The following is a 12,100-nucleotide window of genomic DNA, read 5'->3' on the forward strand; positions in this document are numbered from 1 at the left end:
CTTAATATAATTTTCCAAAGTTTATTTTTCAAATTTATTCTTTCCTTTGTTCTTTAAAACAGATATCGCATGTATACTTACTGTGCCAGGCCCTGATTGAGGCACAAGACATGGCACAAAATAAAGTACAAAAAAATTCCCCATCCTGGAGCTTAATATTAGGAAGGGGGAGATAGACTAGATGAATACTGGAACTAGGCCAAGTGCTATGGAGACAAACACAGCAGAGTGAGGGCTGCAGACCCAGGAGTGTACTACTTTGGCCGTTCCGGGGCATGTGTGTATCCCACACAAACCACGTGCACGTGCTCGCACATTTCATTTAGTAGCACAGGTTTTTCGCTCCGTGGAAAAATTAATTAAAAACTAAGGAGGAACACTGTATGAAAGTGTGTAACAGAATTCGCCCTCCCCTGCAAAAAAAAGTTGTATAATTTAGCCGTTTTGTTTATATAAATTATGTTGATTGCTTAGTTTATTCTAAATATGCAGGAAATTGTTTAATAACAATATTATTGTTATTTCATCGGTGCTTATTTCTGTGCTTATTTCATCGGTTTTTATTTTTTTTTTTTTAATTTTTTTTTCAACGTTTTTTGTTTATTTTTGGGACAGAGAGAGACAGAGCATGAACGGGGGAGGGGCCGAGAGAGAGAGAGAGAGACACAGAATCGGAAACAGGCTCCAGGCTCTGAGCCATCAGCCCAGAGCCTGACGCGGGGCTCGAACCCACGGACCGTGAGATCGTGACCTGGCTGAAGTCGGACGCTTAACTGACTGCGCCACCCAGGCGCCCCTCATCGGTTTTTATTTTGTTTTAGACTCTAGGTTCAGAGTTTGTTTACTTGGTAAATATTTTGGTTTTTTAGCAAAGTTACTGTTAATAAAGGTCTAGATTTATATATGGTAAAACAAATATTTCTTACTAATCTTGAGAAACCATCTTAAGTTTTTGTATCTCGCCCCATTTTTACCAGGAATACCATCATTATTTTCCTTCTTTCTTCATTTTCATCATTCATTCGGCTAACATTTATTGAGTCGTTTTCTAATTTGAGGATTGTGGCAAGGTAGTGCAGTTGGAATATTCATCATTTTTTTTTTTTTTAACGTTTATTTATTTTTGAGACAGGGAGAGACAGAGCATGAACGGGGGAGGGTCAGAGAGAGAGGGAAACACAGAATCTGAAACAGGCTCCAGGCTCTGAGCTGTCAGCACAGAGCCCGACGTGGGGCTCGAACACACGGACCGCGAGATCATGACCTGAGCCGAAGTCGGACGCTTAACCAACTGAGCCACCCAGGCACCCCAGAATATTTCATCAAATTTAAGCTGCTCTGTTATTAAAAAAGAAAAAGTGCTGTTATTTCAACCGTGGAAAGGAAGGTGATTTCAGAGATGCTAAAATGTGGGAAACATATGCATCTTATCAATTCGAGACCAGTTTTTAACTGCAAAGGTGGTTCTCCTCCCACCAAGCACACGATTTTGGGAGATAGGTGCTTGGGTCAGTGAGGCAGGAAGAGGTGACTTCTGAAGACAGTGACCGCTGTCACGGAGACGCTTTATAGCTTTGGCCTCTACTTGCTTTTCCCTCCATCCCTTTTCATTGTCTTCTCTCCATCCCTCTCACTCCCACACATTCAGAGCATTCATCTACCAGTAGTAAAGGTTGAGCTGTTGGGTTTATGTTTCACTGCTCTGTGCTTCTGTGTCTGTCCTTCCGTCTTCTCTCCTAGTTGGTCCAACTGAGGAAAGCTTTAGAGAACACAGTTCAGTTGTCACTTCTCCCAGACTCACTCCTCTGTTTCCATAGTTCTGTGGATGTAAAGTGTCCTGTTCACATTTTAACGTTACAGCTTATTTCCTGATTTTTCTTTCCTTTTAGTTTGATTCCTTCACATCAAAATTCTGTTTCCACTTCTGCCTGTCACTGTGCATGATGTGTGCCACACAAATCATGTCAAAAATATTTCTTAATGAAGTAAGAGAAATATGACTAGTTTAGATGTCTTTTGAAATCTCTGTATTTTCATGTTATTAATAACTTAGTAGGAATATAGAACTGGTTTAACTGGATAGAGTTTTGCAAATAAACTATCACAAATAAGCTCTCCTTTGTAAAGATCTAAAGTATTTGTAATATTCAGAAACAGATTTGAGGTGTTTTTTTATCCTCTTGTCTGTGTCTAGTGACTTGGAGAATGAAGTTGAAAATAAGAAGGCTCAGATACTAAATCTTCAGCAACATTTGTCTACCCTTGAAAAGGACATTAAACGCAATGAAGAATTTCTTAGAAGGCGCCAAATACATTATAGAGAGTTAAAGGTAAGGAAAAAAAATGTCCTTTTGTTTTGCTCAACTTACTCACTTCCAAGTTTGGGTTTTTTTTTAATGTTTTACTTATTCTTGAGAGAGAAGACAGAGCATGAGCAAGGGTGGGCAGAGAGAGAGAGGGACACAGAATCCAAAGCAGCTCCAGGCTCTGAGCTGTCAGCACAGAGCCTGATGCGGGGCTTGAACTCATGAGCCATGAGATCATGACCTGAGCCAAAGTCAGACGCTCAACGGACTGAGCCACCCAGGCACCCCCCCCCCCCCTTTTTTTTTTAATGACTTCCAAGTTATTTTTAAGAGCCTACCATTTATTTAGTTAGAGGAGCAGTTCACAAACTTTTTGGCCTCAAGCCCCTTTATAGCCCTAAAAAAGCTTTTATTTATATGGGTTTTACCTAATTATTAAAAATTAAACTTTAAGAATATTTATTGGTTCACACACACACAAAAAAAACCAAAACTCATTATGGGGTGCCTCAGTGGCTCAGTTGGTCAAGCGTCCAACTCTTGATTTTGGCTCAGGTTGTGATCTCATGGTTCGTGAGTTTGAGCCTGCGTTGGGCTCTGTGCTGACAGCTGTCAGCACTGCTAGGGATTCTCTGTCCACCGCCCCCCCCCCCCACCCTTTCTGCTTCTCCTGTGCATTCTCACTCTCTTCCAAAAGAAATAAATAAATAAACTTAAAAAAAAAACTATGTGTTCACAAAAATAATGTTTTGATGGAAAATAGCTATATTTTCCAAAACCAAAAATAGTGAGAAACTTGACATTTTTATATTTTTGTAAACCTCTAATATCTGGCTTGATAAAACTCAACTGAATCATCACATCAGCTTCTGCAGTCAGTCTCTTGCGGTAATTACCCATCATACAGTTGTAAACCTTTTGCACACTCGTGAGAAAGTGATAGTAGAAAGGGTGAATAATGTAGTGTTTTTGTGAAAATAGTTTTGACCTCATGACCCCTTGAAAGAATCTCAGAAGCACCAGGGATGCTTGGATTGTACTTTGTGAAGCAGCGTATTGAAGTAATCTTGCCATAACCTCCACCTTTCAGAAAAGAGTTTTCTCAATAGGGTCAACACTGTCATCATTTTAATGCTAAGGAGGAGTGTTTCCATCCTTTTTTCATGGGACTGGATTAGCAATAAGGATGATCGTGACAGACTTTATACGCAGCTTCCTTTTGTTCATTCAATACTAATGTGTCTCTGTCATTTGCCACAAAATCCTCTGTAACAAAAGCAGAGTAAGGACTTTGTGGATGAATACATCCTTTCTGGGGGGCCCTTCCTTCCTTCCTTCCTTCCTTCCTTCCTTCCTTCCTTCCTTCCTTTGTCTACACCCAATGTGGGGTCTCGAACTCACAGCCCTGTGATCTGGAGTCGTGTGCTCTACCAACTGAGCCAGCCAGATGCCTGTTTCATTTATTTTATGTTACTAAAATCGAAATACTTTTCTTTCAGGTAAAAATAACAGAAAGTATTTCTGAAATTCGGGAGCTTGAGAATATAGAAGAACACCAGTCTGTAGATATCGCAACGTTGGTAAGATTCTTTCCTTGATTTACATGTAATGTTAAAATACAAAACTGCCAGGGGCGCCTGGGTGGCTCCGTTGGTTAAGCGTCCGACTTCGGCTCGGGTCATGATCTCGCAGTTCGTGGGTTCGAGTCTCTCATTGGGCTCTGTGCTGACAGCTCAGAGCCTGGAGCCTGCTTCCGATTCTGTGTCTCCCCCTCTCTCTGCCCCTCCCCTGCTCACACTGTCTCTCTCTCTCTCTGTCTCTCTCTCAAAAATAAATAAAAAATGTTAAAAAAATTAAAAATAAAATGAAACACAAAGCTGTCATTTAGGTTAATAACATGTACTCTAAGCTTTTTTTAAAATCCTTTATATGATGCTACCTTTTGTAATTGCTATCTTTGTTTCCAAATAAGGTCAACACTACCTGGCTTGTAGCATTCAAGTTCCTTAATGTTTTGTATGTGCAACTTGCATGCATGATAATTGATTTTGTCTTCTACTACATGTAATAAAGCTATCAAAACTTGAACAGCATGCTTCTAAACAGTGGCCTTTCAAACCAGACTGCCTAGCATAGTTTTGTTCAGAGTTAATCAGTATTAATATTAATGGATATCTTTTAGTCAGTTGCAGTTGGTCTCTTCATTGTTGAGGTTTTTTCCCCTAAGAAATTGGTTCTCATTTTATCACACATTTGTTAGTCTTTTATTTTTCAGACAACTGTTTATTACATTCAGCTTAGCTTCTCTAAGTTACAGTAAGCAGCGCAGTAGATAGATTACCGTCTTGTTAAAATGAATAAATGTATATTGAATGTCCACTCTGCACCAGGCACCATATTAAGTGCTGGGGGATATAACAGTGAACCAGACAGATAAAGTCCTGGCACTGATGGAGCTTTAAGCTAATGAGTTATTTGTCTTCGTTTTTTAGTAGTGATCTTATTCTCCATTTTTTATTTTTCTGCTTTAATTCCTTAGGTTTCTTAAAGGTATGGGCTATGTCTTATTTTTGTTTACTCAGTATCTAACATATTGTCTAGCACATGATAAATATGTATGCACACTGCGTTTTGAAAGAAAAAGTAACTAGATAAAATAAATCTTACTTATGATTATGACCTCAAGCACAGTATAGTTTCACCTGTCTCCCATATGTCAGTCTTTCTTACTGTTGAATCATTTTCTACTTTCTGATTTACCACCAAGGGTATGAAAATTTGCTAGTGCTCTTTGTATTTGTCTTTCACTGGATCGCCTGGAGCCTGTAGTTTCTCTTCTCTCAGAATCATTTGCACTGTTTTTCTGTTTCATACTTAAGTATTTTAATTAACTCCTTACGTTCTGTAAATGTGACCAGGAAGATGAAGCTCAAGAAAATAAAATCAAAATGAAAATGGTTGAGAAAAATATGGAACAACAAAAAGAAAATATGGAACATCTTAAAAATCTGAAAATAGAAGCAGAAAACAAGTATGATGCGATTAAACAGAAAATTAACCAACTATCAGACCTAGCAGAACCACTTAAGGTATGTTACTGTTACTCTGTTGTTATATGTGTATTTTATGTTTCAGCTGTGTATCCACACTGTACTTCCTAGATACTGCCCTAACAGAATTTATGGTTAAATGTAAATGCAACCAAATTAAATGGGATACAAACCAAATTTTCATCAGTAGGCCAATTAGAATTAAACACTTCTGTTCATGTCTTTAGGAAAATAAATTGCTAAAAATTTCTGTTTCTCCTAGATTACAGCTTTTGTTTCCTCTTTATTTTGTGATGAATTTTTTTTTCTTCCTTGTTTAGAACCAGAAGCAGGGATATCTTGTTCATCCACCCTGCTTCTGTGCTCACCTACTCTGTTGTCTCTTTTGGCTTTCCTTCAGTAATTCAAGGATTAGTTGTATAAAAATAGTTATAGATTAGGGGCACCTGGGTGGCTCAGTCGGTTGAGCGTTTGACTTCGGCTCAGGTCATGATCTCATAGGTTGTGAGTTCGAGCCCTGCATTGGGCTCTGGGCTGACAGCTCAGAGCCTGGAGCCTGCTTCAGATTCTTTGTCTCCCTCTCTCTCTGCCCCTCCCCACTCACACTATCTCTCTCTCTCTCTCTCTCAAAAATAAACATTATTATTATTTTTTTTAAAGTGGGACCTGGGTGGCTCAGTCGGTTGAATGTCAGACTTCAGCTCAGGTCATGATCTCACAGTTCATGAGTTCGAGGCCCGTGTCGGGCTCTGTGCTGACAGCTCAGAGCCTGGAGCCTGCTGCAGATTCTGTGTCTCCCCCTCTCTCTGTCCCTCCCATGCTCATGTTCCGTCTCTCTCTGTGTCTCAATAATAAATAAATGCTAAAAAAAAAAATTTTTTTTTTAAAGTTGTAGATTAGATTTAAAAGCCAACTTGAAATGGCATGCTACTAAATTCTTGTTTATTGACATGTTTCTATTATGTTCCAGGCTGAATTAAACTGGTCTTTTTTAAAAAAACTTTTTTTTTTTAAACACATGCTCTTTGAAACCAAATTTAGGGAAATAAAATTATTTAACAATTAAATAGTATACCTTTCCCTGTTTAGCTTAGTTATCAATAGATTATTGTCATTATCATTTTTACAAATAGCTCAATTGTTCTCAGAACTTTACATGTTATTTATAAGAGTCTGAGAAGAAGGAATAGTGTATTTTAAGAGGCTGAGGCATCTTGGGTGCCTGGGTGGGCCAGTTGATTAAGTGTCCAACTCTTGGTTTCTGCTCAGGTCGTGATCTCACAAACCGTGAGCTGAGAGCACAGAACGTGCTTGGGATTTTCTCCCTCTCTCTCTGCCCCTTTCCTCCTCAGGCTCTCTCTCTCCTTTTCAAAATAAATAAGCTTAAAAAAAAGAATCTGAAGGGGGTATGCTGAATCAAAATGGATTTAGGTATTTTAATAGTTTAAAAGAATTGTGCATGTAAGGTTTACTCTACTTGTCTCCATTGAAAATTTTGGAAGACTTCACTTAGAATTGGGAGAATATTAAAGGAAGGTGCAGCATGTGCTGCCTGCAAACACCCTGTTTGCGGTGGTCTCTCTGGAGATGCTGCTCAGGAGCTGGGGTCCTGCCTGCCTCTGTAACCCAGGGTGGCTTACCTCTTTTCTGTTTGCGATACGAATGAAAAATCGGAAAACAGACTGATAAGTTAACTGATGAAGAAGAATATAAAGTTTAAATATTAAAATTGTGAGGAAGAGAAATGTATTAAAGATAATATTGAGAAAAATAATTAAGAAAGCATTTGCTACATACAGGAAATAAGAAAAAGGCAAAAGGATAAAAAAAGACAAAATTAGTTTTTAAAAGAAAATGATAAGAAGGAGTAAGATAAATATTAAAATCATCAAGAATAGACTAGGTAGAATTCAGGATTCAGGAATTAGAGCAATGAAGTTACAACAAAAGTAAGATTGAAAAGATATTTTAAATGGGTAAGGGATTGAACAAGCTGACTTAAAATCAAAATGATGAAATATGTTAATCTAGAAAAAGTAAAATTGCACCTAAATTATTCATCCCAGACAACTTAAAATTCAAACAAGAAATGAAGAAGAGTAAGCTGTGTTCTGTTCTTGTAGGTATCTATCTCTAGGCTAATGCAACTCCTGGGATTGGGAATTTGAATAAGTTTAAGAGCAGAAAATATGGGCAGAACGCAGTAAAGATTCTTGATCTTAGCTCTTTGCCCTGGCTGCAAATAACTGAAAGCCAGGAGGTGAGTCCTTCGGTGAACTTGCATGCAGTCAGCTGGTAGCCAGGAGGCTTTTCCTCCTCAGTATCATGTCACGTTAGCCATCAATAACAGCAGGACCAACAGGATATGGCTAACAAAATAATTTAATTCCTGAGACACTGCCATCGTGATATATTAGCAGCTTCGAGATGTCATCTGCTTGCTTGTAGGACAGTTGTTCATTTTGTGTCAAGGGTGGTGAGGGGTAAAGTACTCTGTTTAGATATATAGTCATGAAATTTTGGTATAAGAAATATTTTCTCACTTTAAACAGTCTGTTTTGATTTACACTGCAAATTTGATGCTTCAGTTTTAGTTGCAAGTTAAATTTGTCAGACAAGGAGTGTGGCCCACATCGAGCCTGCAAAGATAGATGGTCTGCATTATTGGAGTAGGAGGGTCTCAGTTTCTGATATAGGGAGTTTATTTGGATCAAGGGTGACTGTACTTTTAAATATTCCAAAGTAAGAGGCACCTGGATAGCTCAGTTGGTTGAGCGTCTGACTGTGGCTCAGGTCATGATCTCGCAGTTCGTGACTTGGAGCCCCACATCAGGCTTGTTGCTCTCAGTGCAGAGCCTGCTTCAGATCTTCTGTCCTCCTCTCTCTCTGTCCCTCCCCCACTCGTACTCTTTCTCTCAAAAATAAATAAAACATTACCAAAAAATTGCACCTGGGTGGGCTAGTCGGTTAAGCGTCCCACTTCAGCTCGGGTCACTTTGATCTCACAGTTCGTGAGTTTGGAAACCTGTGTCGGGATCTGTGCTGACTTAGAACCTGGAAGCTGCTTAGGATTCTGTGTCTCCCTCTCTCTCTGCTGCTCCCCTACTCATGCTCTTTCTCTCTCTCTCTCTCTCTGAAAAATACATATTTAAAAAAACAAATAAAATTTAAAAATTACAAGATAATATTTCATAGGTTTTTAAAACCTCATAATGAATATAGATTTATATGAAGCAAGTGGCAGTAATAATGCTGTAGCAGTTTGTCCAATGTTGCCGAATAAAACTGGTTACTTAGACATCCAAGAGAATGACATTTTTTGAGTATTATGTTCCTTCTATCACCCCAGCCTATTTTTAAAAGGCTGTAATTTCTTAAAGCTTAGAAATGCTATAGGTTTAGGGCTACATCAGCCTTTAATTTTAGACCTAATCCCTCCTAGTTCTCATCTAACCCAGGGTGAATGTTAACTGACTGTTCAAATCTCTTGATCTTCATGTCATCAATAAGATGAAATGAAATAAAATACTCTCTTGCTTCCCTTTTAGTTTTATTTATTTATTTTTTTCCAACGTTTTTATTTTTATTTTTGGGACAGAGAGAGACAGAGCATGAACGGGGGAGGGGCAGAGAGAGAGGGAGACACAGAATCGGAAACAGGCTCCAGGCTCCGAGCCATCAGCCCAGAGCCCGACGCGGGGCTCGAACTCCCGGACCGCGAGATCGTGACCTGGCTGAAGTCGGACGCTTAACCGACTGCGCCACCCAGGCGCCCCTCCCTTTTAGTTTTAAATGTGATGGTACCTAGGACATAAATTTATTAAGTACATAAGAGAAGTCTGTTATGATAAGTGTGGAGAAAGGGATAGTAACATCGTATGAGTTTCTTTTCATCCTGTTATATGAGTTAAGTGTGTAACTTTCCACAGTTGCCAGGAGGGAAGATTAACCAGCACAAACGTGGCCTGATATAGAGAGTTTGTTTGGATCAAGGGTGATTCTTCTTTTAAAAATTCCAAGATAAGGGGCTCCTGGGTGGCTCAGTTGGTTGAGTGTCTGACTTTGGCTCAAGTCATGATCTTGTAGTTGGTGAGTTTGAACCCCACATCAGGCTTGTTGCTTTTAGTGCAGAGCCTGCTTCAGATCTTCTGTCCCCCTCTCTCTCTGTCCCTCCCCGACTTGTACTCTTTCTCTCAAAAATAAATAAAACATTAAAAAAAAAATTATGGGGCGCCTGGGTGGCTCAGTTGGTTAAGCGTCCGACTTCAGCTCGGGTCACTTTGATCTCATGGTCACTTTACCCCTCTGGCTCCCTGAAGCAAATATGGGGACTGTTTCAAAGTTCCTACCACAAATGATTAGAAAACTTAGCATTCAACCATCCTCTTTCATAAGTTACTCTATTTTCTAATTGTAATGTCTCCTACTACATAAAACATAAAAATTCAAATAAACTGCTTGAAGTAAATGAACAGCTTATCTCCATCCTCCGTGGAAGTTTTACTAGAACTCTTTTATAATCAGACATCTACCATGGGTGATAGTTATTCAGCAGTGTGAACAAGATGCAGTAAATTGTGCTCTTATGATAGAAGGTGGCCTAAATCCTGCATTATATGGGACAAATGTTTTCAATTTTTAAGATATTTCACAAGTTCTTTTCCTTTTTGGGATACTTCCACATATTCTGTCTTTCATGATACTGTTATTGCTGTCTTAGTTTGTGTTTCTTCTCTGTTTATAACTGTCACTCTTGAGGCTGACCATGATAATCACAGTGTGTATGACCAATGTTGGGCCCAAAAATCAAACCAACAACTGAGTGGAGTTTAATTTGGTGGTTCTTAAAATCAGGATATTAAAAAAAAACAAAACATTTTATTGAGATATAATTGATGTATAGTAAATACACATGTAAGTTTACAGTTTGATAAGTTTTGACGTGTATAACCTGTGAAGCCACACAATTAGAGAAAGGAACGTGTCCTTCACACTCACAAGTTTCCCCATGTCCATTTGTCATCTCTCTCTCCTTATCCATCCCCCTTGTCCCAATTACCAATCTGCTGACTATTTCTGTATAATTTCTGTGTAATTCTACACACTTTGTAGAATTATATATAAGGGAATCACACATTATGTACTCTTACTTTTTGGGGGGTTTGACCTTTTTCAGAACATAACACACTGTCTAGCACATAATGTCTATACTATAGTTTGAAAGTGAATAAAAAATTATTCTTTTTGACTATGATATTCATATTTTACTTGAATCAGTAATTCACTCCTTTGTATTGCTGAGTAGTATTCCATTGTATTTGATATATCATATTTTTTTATTCATTTACTTATTGATGGACCATATGGGTGTCCAGTTTGGGAGCTATTACAATGAGGAATAGTGTAGAAGTCTTTGTATATCAAACTAAATGAAAACACTGTCTTCCAGTCTGAACTTTCTTTTGGTGGTTCTTAAATCAAGAGCCATTTTAAAAATTGAGATTCATGGATTCCAGGCCAACTAAAATAAAATCTCCAGAGGTGAGTTCTGGAAATCTGTGTATTTCTTAAAATGTCCAAATTGACTAGAATGTAATCTGTTAAGAGAGCTGCCATAATTAATGGCTATGTACATATATCATCTTCTAAAATCTTTCACCAATCTACACATTCTCTGAAGAAATTGCATGTTATATCTATAAGGCATATAAGGCATCCCCTAATATAAGGCACATTTCCATTTTCACAATAACCAGGGAGAATGTGTTTTGGCCACCGTTCACATGAATTATGAGGGGGAGTACGTAAATGCAAACTTAATGACATTCAGTTTATTAACTTTTAGCTATATGTGAATTCAGAATCACGTAAGTGTTATATTTAATGTTTAGAAATACTAGAAATACTGCTTGGTTTGTGTTCACATTTCATGAACTACTTTTATGTAACTTTTCACATGTGTCCTCAACCTTGACATCTTTATCATGACAGAACTATATTTTGAGTAATTACAGTAGTTGAGTAACACATTTTTTCTAGAGCTCCTGATCTCCTCTTTCATCTGTATTATTTTACAAATAGTACTTTTGAAAATGAATCTTTCAATTTACAAACAATAAAACTCACTCTTTGGGCGTACACTTAACATATTTTGACAATCCAGAATTGTGTACCTAATACCTCAAGATATAGAACAGTTCTGTCGTCCTCCTCAAAATTCCCTTCTTTTGCCCCTTTCTAGTTAAACCTCCCCCACCCTTAACCTCTGGCAGTCATGTTCTCCATCGTTATTGATTTACCTTTTACATAACATCATATAAATGGAATCATATGATCTGTAATCTTTTGAGCCTGGCTTCTTTCATGTAATGTAGTGTATTTGAAATGTATATGGATGTACCACAGCTTGCTTATCCATTCACCTCTTAAAGGACATTTGGATGGTTCCAGTTTTGATGGTTATGAAGAAAGCTACTATAAACCTTCAAGTGTAGGTTTTTATGTGAAATGAAGTTTTCATTTCTCTTGGTTAAATACCTAGGTGTGAGATTGCTGTTAAAAGCCATAATCATATAGTTTTTCTTTTTCTTTTTTCATTAATATGGAGAATAATATTGATTTTATTTTGCCAGCTATTAAACAAAGCTTGGCAAACCCTACATGATCATAATTATTTTCCTTTTTATAAATGATTCAATTCTATTTGCCAAAAATTCAGTGAAGATTTTTTTAAAAGTTTTTACT

General features: G+C 37.9%; 1 protein-coding gene across 1 annotated transcript in view; it reads left to right on the top strand.

Moving 5' to 3' along the window:
- The window catches only part of SMC6 (structural maintenance of chromosomes 6), a 79,269-nt gene that overhangs the window by 42,785 nt on the left and 24,384 nt on the right, over window positions 1-12,100 (top strand). The window contains 3 exon segments of the mRNA XM_030311608.1: window positions 2,195-2,330; window positions 3,806-3,886; window positions 5,225-5,395. Coding sequence (XP_030167468.1) covers window positions 2,195-2,330; window positions 3,806-3,886; window positions 5,225-5,395 — 388 coding nt within the window.

This window comes from Lynx canadensis, chromosome A3 (genome assembly GCF_007474595.2).
Source record: "Lynx canadensis isolate LIC74 chromosome A3, mLynCan4.pri.v2, whole genome shotgun sequence".
Lineage (NCBI taxonomy): Eukaryota > Metazoa > Chordata > Mammalia > Carnivora > Felidae > Lynx > Lynx canadensis.